Source organism: Phacochoerus africanus, chromosome 2, assembly GCF_016906955.1.
Source record: "Phacochoerus africanus isolate WHEZ1 chromosome 2, ROS_Pafr_v1, whole genome shotgun sequence".
Lineage (NCBI taxonomy): Eukaryota > Metazoa > Chordata > Mammalia > Artiodactyla > Suidae > Phacochoerus > Phacochoerus africanus.
Genome location: NC_062545.1, coordinates 124602753 through 124621681, shown reverse-complemented (window position 1 = coordinate 124621681; position 18929 = coordinate 124602753). Strand labels below are relative to the sequence as shown.

Below are 18929 nucleotides of genomic sequence, written 5' to 3'. Positions count from 1 at the left end.
ATAATAGTATTTCTTCACAGGGCTTCTGTTAGGATTAAATACGTTAATACTGTGAAATGGCTTAGATGAATGAACGGCACAGAGTAGCATAAAAAGGAAAAGGAATTTGGAGGAGCTTTTTCCTAACATCAGGATGGTCTCTGGGGAGATGCTTAGATTCATGCCACAGATGATCACACCAACCAACCCAAAGAGAAGTTTTTTTTTTTTTGTCTTTTTGTTGTTGTTGTTGTTGTTGCTATTTCTTGGGCCGCTCCCGCGGCATATGGAGGTTCCCAGGCTAGGGGTTGAATCGGAGCTGCAGCCACTGGCCTACGCCAGAGCCACAGCAACGCAGGATCTGAGCTGTGTCTGCAACCTACACCACAGCTCACGGCAATGCCGGATCCTTAACCCACTGAGCAAGGGCAGGGACCGAACCCGCAACCTCATGGTTCCTAGTCGGATTCGTTAACCACTGCGCCACGACGGGAACTCCCCAAAGAGAAATTTTTAATAACGCCTTCCTGCAGATTTTATAGCCTTCCTTGGCCAAACCCAAGAGACCACCAAGAGAAAGCACAAACTGACCTCTTTTTTTCTCTAGCCTACATGCTGAACAAGTCATGAATTCCTAAGAACCTGTTCTGAAATGACAAAACTACATTTCAATAATCCTTTTATTAGTTACAGAAGAATCTCCACTAGTATTTACACAGTGCAAAAAAGCCGTTATTACTCCTAAAATGTGATAGAACAATCATCCTTCATACAGCAAAAGAACTAACAGGATGAAAATTCCTTCATGTTATAATTCACGCTAATTCTGCTAGTTTTTTATTAGAGCATTACAATTAAGACATTAAATTATAAATTCATGTGGTATATTTAGAAATTAAATTATAAAATAATACAAATACTTATAAGGTGTGATGTGCCAACAAAGTTTAAATTTTTATCATTAATTAGGATTCAGATTTCCAGATCAGGCAAACAGTTTGGTTGATTCTATGATGTGTGTAGGCTGAAAGTAGGCGGAAGATAATAAATTATTTCACAAAAAATTTTAAATCAAAAAAAGATAAAGTGTTTAAATGGATAAATTAATGTTCCACCCTGTTGGCACAACATATGGAAAATACTTAAATGCCAGTTTTTTTTTAAAGCAAACAGCAGCTTTACAAACAGTAATACTTCTTTATACATATATTAAAGTAACAATGTGTTAGGATTGAACAGTTTTATGTTAAAGAGTTGAAAAATGAAGGTAGAGTTCACTACTCATTTGCACATTATAATTCCCACCCCACCCTCCTCCCCCAGCTTATTAAGAAATCAGACAAGTCATTCATTATTTGGATATTAATTTCTCAATATTTAAACTACGTGAATTCCTTTTGACTAATTCTTTTCCAAATACTGGAAGCATATAAAATACCATCTCTGCAAAAATGACCTCCGGTCAAAACCTTTAAAAACTTTTCAATGTATAACACACATTTTCCCCCCAAGTTTAGTCAAAAGAAATATATTACATCATTTACAAACATATTTAAACCAAAAGTTAAGCTAATACGAACATTTGTCTTTTAAGTAATCTTCACAGCAAACAAACCTACCAAAGCAGAAATCTAGTTCTGGGAGTGCAATTCATATTGTAATTCATATACTTATGTATTGAAATAGAAATCTAATATTAATTATTGCCAGAAAAACAACCTCTATGCACGAAGAAAAAAATCACTATGGTTTTTACTTCTTGTGGTGATGAATCCTTGCTCTTACCATTAGATCTCTCTAGATCTCCAAAGAGTCACTCACCCCAGATCCAAAAGAACACTTTCCTAATTTTCACACCTCCCCCTGCATACAATATACACAAATTCCAAAATTTATCTAAAGGAAACAAATTATAAAGACATTATTAATACTTATTTAAGCATATGTTCAACATTTCCTTTAATAAATTTTGGGTTGTCCTCTAGAGGTGACCTGTTTCATATAAAAAAGGATGTGGTCCCTTGGGTTTGCTGGCAGAAGATACTGCACGTGCAAAAGCGTTTATCAGACACATAATTGAACATTTCAGAAGTCCATTGCAAATTCAAAGTTACTGGTGTTCAGAAGATTTCCTCAACTTCTCTTGATACAGATGTCAAAAATCTAAAATGACAATTCTCACTCAGTAGAGATATAAAATATAAGAAACCTTTGAAAAGCCATTCATTACCTTAAGATCAAGAGTTATCTGAATCACTGACACTAATAGAAGGAAATTTACATCAAAAAGTATGAAAAGTCTTTCAATTCACTTTTAAGATTGTCAGTAGTTCAAAACCTCTATCATTTCTTTCAGCCACCACGTCCAAATGTCAGTAGGATCTGCCACACGTAAATCCATGATTACTATTTGAGAGGCTTCATTCCTTACACGCTACATTCCTTTAAGTACTGGACACTTTGTGCCTAAGAAGTCTACACTGGAGAACAGTACAGTAACGTCCCCTTTCAGCACACAAAGTTGACAGACTAACATTTTCTACACAGCAATGCTCCTAAACTTTCACAGTTCACAGATAACTAAGTCATCAACCAAGAATCTGGTCTCTCCAGTAGTTAAATGCCAGGATTATAAAACATTAGGACTAGCACAGCAGTCCCCATGCATTCATAAAGAACCTGCCCAATTCTTCCCTCGCACCTCTGTGGGGCAAAGCTCTGCCCCATAACACCTAAGCAGGGAAAATACCCCTCTCTCTCTAGCTCTGTGCCTGCTTATGGGAGTTGGAAGTGTAAAGCTGGTGTGTACATGCATGCATTTGTGTGTGTACACAGGCATGTGTGTGTTGGTTGGTTGGAGGTGGTGGGTAGTTGGTGGGAAGACAGAAAAATAGGTAATTTGTAATTTTTTCACCATTATAAACTTGCAGAGGTCACTACCAAGGAGGTATACACATTCCAGGAGATGGGCAGAGATAAATAATAATGGTGAAGAATACCTGCACCTATCTGCACACTCTTAAATCATCTAATAGCTTCAGCACAATCAGAGCAACTTTCTCTTTTCTTCAAAACTTTCTCTTCCAAGCCTTGATTATCAGGATGCATGTTATAATTGTATAAAGTTCCTTTCCCTGACCTCCCATCAGTAACTATGGTAGGTGTCACATGGCAGGTGCTTGAGGTCAGGGACAAATTCTTTTCTTTTTAAAGGTGCAATAGCTTTTCACTCAGGAAAGGTTTGTTTTGAGTACCCAATCAAATTCTCATCTCAAGTCCAGAGAATCCCAAATCAGAAGCATGCAAGAGAACACACCAGTGTTAAGATATTGTTTCTAGATAGTTTACATGTTTAGTGCTGAAGTCATACAATCAGTTACAGTTATTCATCTGTCAAAATCTGCCTAACCTTATGCAAATACGACTATGTACAAGAGCATTCCTGAGGTAAGTAAAAAGCAAATGTGAAACAGAACCTGGAAGTTCCTACCATGGGTGACTTCTCACTATTAAAGACAACATCTATCACTTTCCACAAATAAGGCCAGCTCTAACCTATCATACATAGTGGCTCCTTTGCTAGTCTAAGTTTTGGAGGCTCTGTCTTAGCTCATCCCAACTATAATCAATTACAATGATCAGTGACTTATGAAATAAGCATCTGTGGACTAAATAAAAGTTGCACCAATTTCAACACAAAACACTTTGTGAACTTAGAGTTACCCTCAGCTAATTTTTTTTAACTCCATAACCTCCAGTTCTTTTTTTAAAAAAACCCAAACAACTTTTTGGTCAGACAAATTAGAGTGAAGGAGGTGTAGTCTTGAAGCAAACACCGGTAACTGCTCCTATTCTCAGAACTGTGATTTTTAACGTTCAAAATGACTCTAAATAGGCACTGTAAATTTACTTTCTTTAAAACCTGGTCTTTTTTAATCACTGTTTTCCATAACAAAATAAGCTGAAACAATTCTGAACTTTCCACACAGTTCATAGAAAGACACAGATGCTAATAAAAAGCTAAGCTATAGATCAAAACAAGTAAAAGACAGCTACAAAAATATTTCTGTCAGGAATTAAATACATATATTAAATACTGGACAGTGCAAAATGTTGAGATGAAGCATGAAAGATAATGGCTGCAACCCTTACACAGGTGGAGACAGATAGTTTACATTTCCTGAGTTATAGGTTTGGGGGTGTGTAATTAGAATCAGAGTGCTCCTTGTTCAGTGAGCTGCAGGTGCTGGGCTTCTGCTGCTCCTGACTTGCTTGATGGTCAGTAGTCCACGCCTCACTATCCCTCCCTGGCCCCGGCACCTCAGGTGCCTCTGCTTCCTCTTCCCCACTTTGCTCTGCGTTGTCTTCCTCAGAACCATTAAGGGTTTTTCCAAGCTGAAGAGTTTCCATCGTTCTCTGGGTTTCAGAGACCCAAGACTCAATTCTACTATTGAGCTGTACTTCTACAGATATGGGTTCATGAGTATAATCTTCTTCCTCCTCCTCATCTTCATCATCCTCTTCTTCAAGCATGCCAGGTACAAGAGTGCTGGTGGTGCTGGTGATGGAGGAATTCAAAAGATCCCGGCAACTGCCATCCAAAGAGCCGGTCTCTGTACTCTGTTGTGAGGCCCATTCCAGGTCATCTGGCTTCACTTCCTCTTTTTCGCTCACTGATTTTCCAGGGTTTGTAGCTGAGGTAGAATTGCCCGAAGCCACTAAGGATGGCTGCTTACCAACAGGGGCTGTGTCAAATGGAAGTTTACTGGGTTTTTCAGATGTGCTGTGCTTACAAGAAACCTCTCTCTCATTTTCTGACGTTTCTAATCCATCTGAAGTTTCCACCATATTTCTCCAATTTGTTTCTGCAAATATCAAGGAGATTTTTTTTAAAAACCAGAACACTGTTTCAGAATCATGCAACTTTTAAAAAGAGGGAAGAACAAACCACAGAAATCTGTTCATCAACTGACTGAAAAAACAAAAAACTTAGCTTATTTTAGTATTAGTTCAAATGTTATAATTGGAAAATAGTTTCTCAAAAATTTTCCTTCTCATAAAAAACATCAAAAACCAGAAAGAAAAAAATAGTGCATTTAACATAAAGAAACAAAGAAGCCAGGAGTTTCCTTGTGGCACAGCAGGTTAAGGATTTGAGGTTGTCACTGCAGCGGTATGAACAGCCGTTGCGGCACAAAGTCAATCCATCCCTGGCCCCGGGAACTTTCATATGCTGCAGGCACAACCCTGCCCCCGCCCCGGAAAAGAAACAAAGAAGCCAAAATAAGTATATCAATGCTTCAGAATGCAAAAGATCTAATACAATACAGAAGCTGACATATATATAACATCTACGTATTCATAAAAATCAATGAATTGCCTTTTGTTTGGCCCTAAAATGTCCTGAGCTCAAGGATCCACAAGTCACAGGTGGCAGAGCCAAGATGTCCATCAGAAATAGTTCTGATTTGACAGGTTTGTATTGCGCTCCCTCAGCAAGTTAAGAGCTGTCCTTTTTGGCCTGTAATGAAACTTGTGTTTCTACTTATAAACAAAGAAGCCATGCATGCATTTCTAACATTTGTGAAAATTTGTTTTATAATATACATAAGTGGTTTGGCTTACCAAGCAACTTTGGAGCCAAAAAATAACCAAGTATTGTTATATAATATAGTTGTGATCATCTAAATTATTTATAATGACAGTCAAGAGTCAAAAATTGTACTAAGCTCTCTCTTGTTTTTTTTCATTTAATTTTTTAAATCACAGAGGTATAATTGATATAAAATATTGAATTAATTCCAGGTGTACACCATGATTCATATTTGTATATATTGAGAAATGGTCACAAACTGTCTAGTTGACTTCTATCTCCATTCATAATTATAATTTTTTTCTTTATGATGAGGACTTTTAAGATCTACTCTCTTTGCAACTTTCACATACATAATACAATGCTATTATAGTTAGCATGCTATATATTAGATCTCTATGCCTTATTTATTTCATAACTTGAAGGTGGTAACCTTTGACTTCCTTCACCCATTTTGCCCAAACCTGGCCCCCTGCCTCTGGCAACTAACAATCTGTTTTCTGTACCCATGAGCTTGTGGGGGTGGTGGTGGTTGTTTTAAAGATTCTACATATACATGAGATCATGTGGTTTTTGTCTTTCTATAACTTCTTTCATTTAGCATAATGCTCTCAAGGCCCATCCATGTCATCACAAATGGCAAGATTTCATTCTTTTTAATAGCTGAATAATATTCCACTGTGTGTGTATATGTGTGTGTGTATCTTCTTTCTCCACTAATCTTCTTTACTCGTTTGTCTGTTGATAAACACTTAAGTTGCTTCCACATCTTGGCTGTTATAAATAATGCTGCAATAAACTTCGGGGTGAATTTTGTTTTCTTCAGCTATACATCCAGAAGTGGAATTGCTGGAAGTTCTTTACATTTTGAGGAACCCCCACACTCTTTTCCTTAGTGGCTGCAGCAACTTAAACATTCCCACCAGCAGTGCACAAGGGTTCCCTTTGCTCCATATCCTTGCCAACATTTGTTATTTTTTGTCTTTTTGATAACAGCCATTCTAACAGGAGTAAGGTGATATTTCACTGTGGATTTGATGGCATTTCTTTGATGACTGGTGATATTTAGTATCTTTTCATGCACCTGTTGGCCATCTGTCTTTCTTTGGGAAAATGTCTATTTAGATCCTTTATTTTTAAATTGGATTGTTTGTTTTTCTGCTATTGAGTTGTATGAGCATTTTATTTATTTTGAATATTAGCTCCTTATCAGATATATGATTTACAAATATTTTCTCCTGTGTAGTAGGTTGCCTTTTCTTTTTGTTGAATGTTTCCTTTACAATGCAGCAGCTGTCTAATTTGGTGTCATCCCACTTATTTATTTTTGCTTTGTTTCTTGTTTTGGTTTGTTTTTTGTTTGTTTGTTTTACCACATCCACAGAACGCAGAAGTTCCCGGGCCAGGGACAGAATGCATGCCACAACAGTGACCTGAACCACAGCAGTGACAATGCCGGATCCTTAACCCACTGAGCCACCAGAGAACTCATGTTTTCACCTTTTCTTAAAAATAAAAATCCCCTTCTATTTGCACTATAGCTGCTATTTGCATTTTATATGCATAATGATCAAGTGTAGTAATAAAGCAAGCCTAGCCATGGTGATAGATTTAACCTGTCACCTATCAATTATATATTGCTACAGACCATGTTTTGGCCACCTGAACTCAGAGCACATGATTTGCAAAAGGCTTTCTTTTCTACAGCTACTTCAAATGTAGTCTGGGTCCTTCCAGTCACATTCCTACCTCATGACAAACAATCTAGCCTTCTCTCTTTATTCTCATTCTTGGTTAGTAACATTTTCAGTCTCAAGGAAGAAGAAACCTTATAGTAATCCTTGATCCTATCTTTCTCCCTTACTATATCCCCTCATTCCATCAAACTCATAACTATATTATGCCACTTCCAGCTCAAAAACTACTAAATTTCATAACGACTACCTTAGCTCAAGACTTCTTTACCTTGCTATATGTCAATAATATCTTTCTGATTTTCAGACTTGACCACATCATTATCGAACTGGCTTTTTATTACCCTAATTTTACCCTAGTTACTAATTTTTATTACCCTAATTACTAATTCAAACTCCTTAGTTTAACACATCCAAGCCCTTTATAATCTACCCTTCTGGTCCCATTCATTTCAACCCCCAGCCATGCATTCCATGTTCAAGGTCACTTTGAATTTTCACTGCTCACAGAAGTCATACCATCTACATTTTCAATTCTTTGTTTTGCATAAGCTGCTTTTTCCATGTAAGATGTGTTTTCCTCCTTTACCCTTCAGGCTCCTATTCATTCTTGATAGCCACCCTTAAATGTCAGTTCCTTTGTGAAGCTTTTCCTAACTTTCCTGAGACAGTCACTAACTTCCACAGCACTTTCTGCACATCCAGTTCAAAATCATTTGTTTTGTGATTGCTGTTCTACCTCCTCTTCCCCCCCTCATTCCCACTTATCTCTGCATTCCTATGGCTGGCATATGTACTAGGAAAACAAGCTTTTACAGTAAATAGAGTTTGACATATATATTTAATTGTGCAGAAAAATAACTTTAAAAAGCCATAAAATTTATAAAATTTAGGTACACATTTATTTATATTTACTTCCTTCAAAAGTACTATGAGAATTCACATGAGGTCTTGGAAAAAGTCCCACCGCTCAATGACAGTGAGTCAAAGGAACTGGAAAAAGAAAGAAGGTTAGTAGACTGATCAGGGCTGATCTCTCTCCAGGCTCAGTTTTGGGCATTTAGCTGCTGGGTTGGTGAGCTGAAAGCAAGAACGGTCCTTCAGAAAGGAAAGGCAGATATGACCTTGGAAGCTGAGACAAGGGACTCTGCAATTAGCCATCAAAAGACATGTCACAGTGATCAAAGAGCCCCTGAGGTCACATACCCACAGAAAAGGCACAGGCCTTTAAAATAATAGGTGAAGTCTGATCAAAAGCTGCTAAGCACACAAACCCAAGACTGTGATGGGAAGAAACAGAGCAAGAACAAAGTGCCATCTTTGGTGTGTGTGGAAGGGTAGGGGGGTGGGCAGTGGCTGAACACCAGCAGCCTAAAGCCAGAATAGTAAACCTAGAAGTCCACTTTTGAAGAAAGGCTTAGGAAGCAAGTTAAAGGCAGGATCAAAGATCTCAACAAACCTGGAAATGGTACTGATCCAAGCCTATCCTGCTTCTGAATTGTTTATTTTAGCAGAACTTATTCAATGAAGTTGTTCTTTGCTCATTAACCCATCTATGCTTTCCTGTTTAGTCAGCTAGTTCTTTGTGAAACTGCCTTTTCAACTTTCAGATTACTAGTGGGTTTGTCAGAGAATGAGGCATGTGTTTTTCTCCCTTCAGTCAATACCCAAGGGAAAGCTGACCATCTTAAAATAGGTTTATGTAGCAGAAGAACAGAAAAATGAGTTCGAGAACCTACATAAGAAGGGTGGTGGCAGAGGATGAGCAGGAAACTCAAGGTAGGCAGAGGTAATCTTCCCCTCATAAGTGGTTACTGAGAATCTGCTGAATGGTGCTATTGGGAATTTATTCAACAGACAGGGAATTCACGTCACACTAGCAGCAAGTACAATTTCTAGAGTCAAACTTAGCAGCTGTGTGACACTGACAAATTATTTACCTCACTTCATTTTAGCTTCCCCGTCTGTATAAATGCAGTACAATATTTCTTATCTCCTAGGGCTGTTCAGAGGATTAAATGTTTTAATAAACACAAAGTGTTTAGAAAAGTGCTTGGTAAGAATTCAGTGAGTGAGCAACTATTATTATATGTCAAGTGCCCCCTATATGCTGTTTCCATCTAGAAGAATGCATTGTTTGGTTGGGATTTATGTTTGAAACTATGTTTCATGTAAGTATGGGAGAACTGAATTCAGCTCAGGAGAAAGGAAAACATGAGCAAAGAGAACAATTAAGGTGTACACAAAGAACAGTAAGACTGGACTATCACAGGAGCCTTTTTATTCTACCAATATTCAGCGCCCCTTTCCTAAGCTTTGTTTTTTCTTTAAACTGTGAAGATCACAAGAGAACACTTTAGAAATCTTGCACCAGCACAGCATGGAAGATACTATTTGCTATCTAACAGTCATTCCCCATTTACTTCCTGGCCAGCAGAGCCCCCAAACTTGAGATGTACTTGAATTCAGTCCCATAGGGGAAGAAAAATAGTTCGAAGACTATCATGACTATCCCATTCTCCTCTGGCAAAGATTCTCTTTGCCCACATCTCCCTTGCAGCTAAAAGCTGCATATGATGGGCTCTGGCGAAATGAAACAAAAGATGAAATCTGAAAATTGTCTCCTTCATGGACAAAAAGAGCACACTGCCTAAACCTCCTGCTCTTAACTACTGTTATGATGCCCGGGGCCACTGCAGTTATTTATGAACATTAGATGATAAGCACAATAAGAAGCCACAGACTGATAAATGAAAGAACAGAAAGAAGGAAAGAGATAGGGACCCTGACAACATCATGAAATAATTAAACATCCTAATTTCTCAGGCCCCATTAGTGGGTTTCATGTGTCTGTTGCGTCTGATCCCAATAGAGTAACTTTGTGCTCTGCTCTCTCGGCAAATTATTTATGACTATTTTCACTCATTTTGTTGGCATCCTGATAAATCAAGTCATAGACCAGAATCTTTAAGGTTCTCTTAGGGAACCACTGACAAAATGCCTGCCTTGGCCAGGTAACATAATATCCACTGTTGAGTTGTCTCACAACAGGAAGACCAATAAGGAACATGGATAAGGAAAACTAACTGGGAGAATTTGGTAGGGTCCAAAAGGAGGCAGGAGACATCAGCCCATAATAGGTCCTGCCAAACTCCCAGAAACCCGCAGGCTGGAATCCATCTTGCACCAGGGCTCCATCTTTCATGTGTTAAATTTTAGGTGGCAAGTTGATGTGGTGGTGACCACATCATTTAAAAAAAAGATATGCACCGCTAGGAAGGACCCTGAATCAGGCCAAATATGGGCACAAGCAAGACAACCGGCCAGAGACAACCTGGAAACTAACCCCATACCTGTAAATCCTGAGGCCACGAGCCACGCTGCAGAGCAGTTCTGGGTTCCCTTACCCTGTTGCTCTCCATCTAGATGCTACTTCCCAACAAGTTTTTTGCTTTGTCAGTAACTGTGTCTCCCCGGACAATTCATTTCCTACTGTTAGACAAGAGGGGTCCTGGGAGGGGTCCCCCTTCTGGCAACAGTTCTGTTTAAATCCCTTCTTAGAATGCAACCATTAGCTCACAGAACTTTAGTTTTGAATGAAATCTTATAGACAATCTAAACAAATCTGCCTCACTTTACTGAAGACAAATCTGAGGCTCAGAAATTAATCCATTGTGCCCAAATATATATCCCAGGCAGATTGTGGAAAAGACAAGGCTTCAATCTTTGAACACTTTAAAGCTGGTGACTTTTGAAAACATCTCCTAAGTCTTTGAGAGGTTCTTTTCACAACTTTTCTTTTTATGGGCCCAAATGAAGATCACTGTTATTTCCCACAACTTTAGGAATTTACCTTGCAGTTTACCTTTGAGGTCTGGCATAGCACTACATAGAAAACTGATTTCATTTTCTAATTGATCTTCATTATTTTCAACTAGTATCGCTTTAACCAAAGAAACACGTCTGCCTCTGAGCCAGAACCACCTATCCCTGACCAATAGTTTCCTAGAGGTGCATAATAATTTCACTGCTCTAGTCTGGAACTTTGTCAAAAGCATTTCAGACATTAAACTACAATCACAAGCGAGAAGAACAGGAAAGAAAGTGTAAGAAACGAAGAAAATGAGGACTCCGTCTTTTATGCGTTAAATTTTAGGTGGCAAGTTGATGTGGTGGTGACCACATCATTTAAAAAAAAAAAAAAAGAATGGGGAAATGAATGAGACATTAGATCAAGAAAGCAAAGAATTTAAGAGTTCAAAGTATTACAGACACAAAACAAGGAAATTACTAAGGTGTAATAGTTTAAACATTATACATAAATGCCATTTTCCAGTCTATGTATCTTTTTGACTACCATCAAATTTAACTCAAAACAAACATCACGAGTCTAGGTCTTTTGTTAACTTAGTAAATATGAACTTTTAATAATCAAGTGTTAGAATAAAACTTCCTATAACTTACTTATTTACTTAGTTACAGATCACAAGAATAGTATATTCTGCTTTTTAAATGCCTTTGAGGAGTTCCCGTTGAGGCGCAGAGGAAACGAATCCGACTAGGAACCATGAGGTTGATGGTTCAATCCCTGGCCTTGCTCAGTGGGTTAAGGATCCGACACTGCTGCGAGCTGTGGTGTAGGCCGCAGATGCGGTTGGGATCTGGCATTGCTCTGGCTGTGGTGTAGGCCGGTAGCTGTAGCTCCGATTGACCCCTAGCCTGGGAACCTCCATATGCCTCAGGTGTCGCCCTAAAAATCAGAAAATAAATACATGCCTTTGAGATTTGTTTTTTTAAGATTTTGGAAATGTCACTAAATTTCAGGGTTTCACAGAAACTTTGAGCTCCAAATATTATCCTAACTTTCAATGGGCACATTTTATGTAATTTTCAAACAAAAATTTAAGCAAAGTTTGAATAATCAAGAAGACACGACAAAAGTTAGCAAGGAAAGTCATTTTACAACATCAATCATTAAATTATCTCAAAATTTCACTCACTTAAGACGGTATGTAACAACTTACCATATTCCTTTTCATTTACTTCAGAGATGGGTTCAGAAATAACACTGCAGAAGGAAATGGCGCTTGCTGCAGAGGGATTCCGAGAATGGCCCATGTGGTGTGGCACCTTTTTCACATTCTTTAAGGCTTCCTCAGCTTGCTCCTGTTCCATTGCAGCAACCATATCTTTATATGCTTTCCTGGCTTCCTCAGTGAGTTCTACTAATTTATTAAACAAGCTCTAAAAAGAAGGAGATATTGATCAGTCCATTTTAGTTATACTTTTTATTACTGTCATTAGCGATAAATATTTCTACTGCTTCAGTATCCGATACAATTTCCATCAGCACAAACTTCAAATGTTATGCAAACCACAAAATCTTATAAAATACTCTAAAACTTACATATATTGTTTATTAGTTTTATATAAAATTATGTTTTCAGACAGTGGGGAAAAGTACAGCACAATTTCTTTTTTCTTCTTAAGGCACTGTCATTTAAATATAAACCATAACAAGATGAAGACAGGGCAAACAGTGTCATATTACTGGAGTTTCTACTGTGGATTAAGAATTCAACTACAGTGGCTTGGTTTACTGCAGAGGTATGGGTTCAATCCTGAGCCCGGTACAGTGGGTTAAAGAATCCAGTGTTGCCACAGCTGTGGCAAAGGTCACGGCTATAGCTCAGATTCAACACCTGGCCTGTGAACTTCCATGTACCATGGCAGCCATAAAATCATAAAAAGTGTCATATTACAATGGAATAATATGTCTCTAAAAATTAAACTTAAGAGAGAAAAACACAAGTAGCAGTGCTTTACCTGGCTGCATTTTAAATTGTTTGAAGTATAGGTATAATAAACACTTCTGCTAAACATTGCTGCTAAATGTTGATGTTTAAAAAGGGGTAGATACTAGTAGTATCAAAAATATATTCAGGATTTACTTATTTTTAAAAAGCAGGAAGGGGAGTTCCCATCATGGCACAGAGGAAACAAATCCCACTAGGAACCATGAGGATGGAGGTTTGATCCCTGGCCTTGCTCAGTGGGTTAAGGATCTGGCATTGCTGTGAGCTGTGGTGTAAGTCACAGATGTGGCTCGATCTGATGTTGCCGTGGTTGTGGTGCAGGTTGGCAGCCGTAGCTCCAATTGGACCCTTAGCCTGGGAACCTCCATATGCTGCGGTTGCAGCCCTAAAAGGCAAAACAAAAAACCAACAACAACAAAACCACACAGAGAGGAGGCAAGCATAGTGTTAAAAAATAAAATTATTAAAAAAAAAAAAGGTTTAGGAGTTCCCGTCGTGGCGCAGTGGTTAACGAATCCGACTAGGAACCATGAGGTTGCGGGTTTGGTCCCTGCCCTTGCTCAGTGGGTTAACGATCCGGCGTTGCCGTGAGCTGTGGTGTAGGTTGCAGACGCGGCTCAGATCCTGTGTTGCTGTGGCTCTGGCGTAGGCCGGTGGCTACAGCTCCGATTCAACCCCTGGCCTGGGAACCTCCATATGCCTCGGGAGCGGCCCAAGAAATAGCAACAACAACAGCAATAACAAAAGACAAAAAAAAAAAAAAGGGTTTAAAAAAAAAGCAGGAAGGGAGTTCCCATCGTGGCTCAACAGTAAAAAACCTGATTAGTATCCATGAGGACACAGGTTCAATACCTGGCCTCACTCAGTGGGTTAAGGATCAGGTGTTGCCATGAGCTATGGGGCAGGTTGCAGACTGGGCTTGGATCCTGCTATAGCTGTGGCTGTGGTGTAGGCCAGCAGCTATAGCTCTGATTTGACCCCTAGCCTGGGAACTTCCATATGGCATGGGTGTAGCCCTAAGAAGACACATACACACACACACACACAAAGCAGGGAAATGAATTCTGTTAAAAACAGCCGCTATATGTTACATGTAACAGACTGCATAAATATTTGTTTGCAATGTTCAACAAATCATACACTTAAATGAAGCCAAAAAAAAAAAGAAAACAGGCATATGAATATGTAATTTTGAGATTAACATTGGTTTTACAACATAACTAAAACACAGAAACTGTTGGGAATAAAATAATATCAAAAAGAAGAGAAAATAAAATTGAAAAGAGATGCTATTAGGGAATAAAAAGGACTTGAATGTCAGGGTAAGGACAGAAAGCTTAATTTAAGGGTTAGTCTTACTACACGGTAGAAGTAACTTCGGTGCACTACCACAGGTACAAGTAGATACACTTGGCATTATTAGTATTTCCTTTACCTTCATTTTATGAATATATTTTGGTTTAAACAATAATGTACCTACCTCAAAACAGAAAAGTGAAACAATGTACAAACAAAACTGGCAAGTATTTTATAATATAAAAATCGTAATAAACTAATATATATAATTCAGTAAGAAGTCACTACAATTAAAAACAAACATGCCCATTTTTCCTGACCCTGGTCCCATTCCTATTCCATAAACTCTAGTACTGAACAAGAAAGGAAATTTTTATTATGTCTTTACCATAGGGCTATTTACCACCCAAATTCTCACATACTGTTTAATGGAACAGACAGATATACATCTACTATACAATTTATTAAATAAACATTTATCACCTGCTCAGGCTCAAGTAATACAAAAGGTGTCAGGGGTACAAAAACAAGAATCTGCCCTCAAGGAATTCACAGTTACAAGAGAAGAAACACATGAACTATAGCAAGGCAGTACAGTATCTCTAAGTGAGAAAGCATGGGCTGCTATGGCAGGATAAGTACTGATTATATGATCATAGAAAGTAGGTGGGTAGACAGATAATTTAACTAGTGGCAGAGAAACTGAATGGCTAGGGTAATGGAGATATACAAATATAGTGACTGGATAGGAATAACAGACTCTTAAATATACACAACAGTATGGTTGGGAAGAGTGGAAAACAGTTCATCAGTGGTGTCACAAAATATTTTAAAATAAACTTCATAAAAGTCTTATTTTACATACAGCTTGTATACAATTTAAAACAAGTACATGGAGTTCCCGTCATGGCGCAGTGGTTAACGAATCCGACTAGGAACCATGAGGTTGAGGGTTCGGTCCCTGCCCTTGCTCAGTGGGTTAACGATCTGGCATTGCCGTGAGCTGTGGTGTAGGTTGCAGACATGGCTCGGATCCCGCGTTGCTGTGGCTCTGGTGTAGGCCGGTGGCTATAGCTCCGATTCAACCCCTAGCCTGAGAACCTCCATATGCCGCAGGAGCGGCCCAAGAAATAGCAAAAAAGACAAAAAAATAAAAAATAAAAAATAAAACAAGTACAACTGAAAACATTTCAATGTAAAAGGCAAAATGAAGTCAAATGACATACTAAAATAAAAAACCACACACACTCAAAAAAATCCCACGAGGCTTAAAATTTAATCAGTTAATAAGCATTTCTCTACCCCCTGCTCTACCCAGGTGATGGAGGTGTTGGCTTCATAGCATACCCACCGCCGCGGCAGCAACAATGCACCTAGAGGACCCTGGCATCGGAGGGCTCCCCGCTGCCCTTCCTGCTGCTGAGCTACCCAAGCAGTGGCGGCGGTGGCAAACACCATCCTAATTATCTCATGGCTAACGAATGCATGAACCTCATAAACATGGCCAATCTGAGCAGTAAAGCCTTGACTGAATCTGCTCTGAACCTGGGGATAATGCTGGACTCTGACTAGCACCTCTTCAGCAGTTCTTTGTGGTGATGGAGCACTGCCTGAAACATAAGATGGCGGAATAGAAGGACTGGAGCTCAACTTCTCTCCTAAAAACAACAAAATTCACAACTAAAGACTGAGCACTCTTCACCAAAATGGACTGGAAACCTTAAAAAAGATACCCTACTCCAGAAGAAAAAGAGGAGGCCACATCAAGAGGTAGGAGGGGCGATTTTGAGATATAAACAACCCCATACCTCCCGGGTGGGAAGATCCACAGACTGGAAACTAACTGATTCTCAGAGACTCACCTACAGGAGTGAGAGTTCTGAGCCACACATCAAACCCTCACATGCTGGGATCTGTCACTGGGAGTGAGAGCCCCTGGAGCATCTGGCATTGAAGACCAGTGGGGCTCATGTGCAGGAGCTCCACGGGACTGGGGGAAACGGAGACCCCATTCTTAAAAGGCACACATAGACTTTCACGTGCACTGGGTCCCTGGGAAAATCAAAGTCTCCAAGGGAATCTGGGTCAAACCTGACCGCAGTTCTTGGAGGACATCCTGGAAAAACAGGGGTGAATGTGTCTTGTTGTGAGGGAAGAACATTGAAAGCAAAGCTCTTGGGAATATTCAGCAGCAGTGCCTTTCTCTGGAGGTGGCCATTTTGGGAAAATCTGGCCCCACCCGTCAGTCAGCAGCTGAGAAGCCCCAGGGCAAACAACAATCCAGGTGGGATCACAGCCCCACCCCTCAGTAAACAGGCTACCTAAAGACCCCTCAGGCACACAGCTGCCCCCCCCCCAAGCCCATCCAGAGACTAAGCCCCACCCACCAGAGGGATCAGAATCAGCTCCACCTGCCAGTGGGCAGGCATCAGCCCCTCCCATCAGGAAGCCTACACCAAGCCCCCATACCGACTTCAGCCACAAGGGGGACAGACATCAGGAGTAAGAGAGGCTACAACTCTATTATCTGTAAAAAGATCTCCACACCAAAAACCTATAAAAAATGAAAAGACAGAGAACTATAACTCAGATGAGGGAGAAAGGAAAAACCCCAGAAAATCAGCTAAGCGATGAGGAGATTCTTAGCCTCCAGGAAAAAAACTTTAGATTGTTGATGCTGAAGATGATGCAAGACATTGGAAATAAACTGGAGGCAAAGATGGATAATTTACAGGAAACACTGACCAAAGAGATACAAGATATAAAACTTAAACAAGAAGAGATTCAAAATACAATAACTGAAATAAAAAACTCACTAGAAGCAGCTAACAGCAGAATACAGGAGGCAGAAGAATGAATAAGTGAGGTGGAGGACAGATTAGTAGAAATTATGGATGCAGAACAGAAAAGAGAAAAAAGATAGAAAACAAATGAAGAGAGTCTCAGAGAACTCTGGGACAACATGAAACGCACCAACATCTGTATTATAGGGGTGCCAGAAGGAGAAGAGAGAAAGAAGGAGACAGAAGAAATATTCCAAGAGATAATAGCCGAAAATTTCCCTAACATGGAGAAGGAATCACTCACTCAAATCCAGGAAGCACAACGAGTACCATATAAAATAAACCCAAGGAGGAACACCCCAAGACACATACTAATCAAACTGACCAAAATTAAAGACAAAGAGAAAATCTTGAAAGGAGCTAGGGAAAAGAAACAAATAACATAGACGGGAACCCCGATAAGGCTATGGGCAGATTTTTCAACAGAAACTCTGCAGGCCAGAAGGGAGTGGCATGATATACTCAACGTGATGAAAGGAAAAAAACCTCCAACCAAGATTACTCTACCCAGCAAGGCTCTCGTTCAGATTTGAAGGAGAAATCAAAACCTTCACAGATAAACAGAAGCTGCAGAGGTAACAGCAAGTGTTAAAAATCTTCCAGGATTTAAAATACCAGTAGGTGGAGGAAGAGCCTGGCTTCATTTGGTATTAATGCAAAAGAAACTTTCAGAATATATGAGAGCTTTGATCAATAAAAAAGAACTTCTCAGGAACTTCCCTAATGCCCTCATGAGGGAAGACGAGAAGCCATAATTGCTGGTATTTTGGTGGGCCTGAATGTCACTGATGCCAATTTTTGTATGAAAGGAGAAGACTTGGACTCTCTGGATGGGGTTTTAAATTTCTCCATATATCTCAAAGATGGGAACAGCAGTAAAGGTATTGAAGAAGATGGCCAGATTACTGCAATTCTGGATCAGAAGAACTATGAGGAAGAACTTAACGGACATCTGACTGCTACTGTGAACAGCCTTCAGGTAAAAGTGGATGCATTAGAAAAATCCAACACTAAACTGGCAGAGGAGCTTGCAGCTGCAAACAACAGGATTATTACCTTGCAAGAAGAAATGGAACAAGTTAAAGAGGAAAGCTCCTACATACTGGAATCTAATCAGAAGTCTCCTAAGCCAGACAGAACTTCAGTAGGGCAGGCACTTAGTAAAGCAAAAAAGCAATTAAAGGAGTTCCCGTTGTGGCTCAGTGGTTAACAAACCTGACTAGGAGCTATGAGGACATAGATTCGATCCCTGGCCTCGCTCAGTGGGTTAAGGATCCGGCGCTGTCATGAACTGTGGTGTAGGTCACAGATTTGGCTCGGATCTAGTGTTGGTGTGGCTGTGGTGTAAGCTGACAGCTACAGCTCTGATTCAACCCTTAGCTTGGAAACCTCCATATGCTGCCAGAGTGGCCCTGAAATGACAAAAAAATTAATTAATTAATTAATTTTAAAAAAAGCCCAGGAGAGAGAGTAGGAGACACAACTATGACAGGATATTGTGAAGAGGCTGGAGTACACAGGTGGTTGTTAATAAAGTATTAACCAAGAAAAAGAATAAGCATTACTCTATATAACATCTACTTTATCAATTACCAGTTCCTATGGGCAAGACTTTGTATTAGCAGACTGTAAGAGGAAGACAAATATCATAGGTGTAGAATTACTCTGTCAACTAGGTTGGGGAATTTCATTTTCTAAAGGTTAAATC

General features: G+C 39.4%; 1 protein-coding gene across 3 annotated transcripts in view; it reads right to left on the bottom strand.

Moving 5' to 3' along the window:
- Positions 1–641: 641 nt before the first annotated feature.
- The window catches only part of SECISBP2L (SECIS binding protein 2 like), a 55771-nt gene continuing 37483 nt past the window's right edge, over positions 642–18929 (bottom strand). For all 3 annotated transcript variants that reach the window (XM_047766413.1, XM_047766415.1, XM_047766414.1), the window contains 2 exons: positions 12291–12510; positions 642–4844 (listed from right to left, as the gene is read on the bottom strand). In XM_047766413.1, the coding sequence (XP_047622369.1) occupies positions 4165–4844; positions 12291–12510 (900 nt within the window). In that variant the 3' untranslated portion in view covers positions 642–4164. The remainder of the gene's footprint in view (positions 4845–12290; positions 12511–18929) is intronic.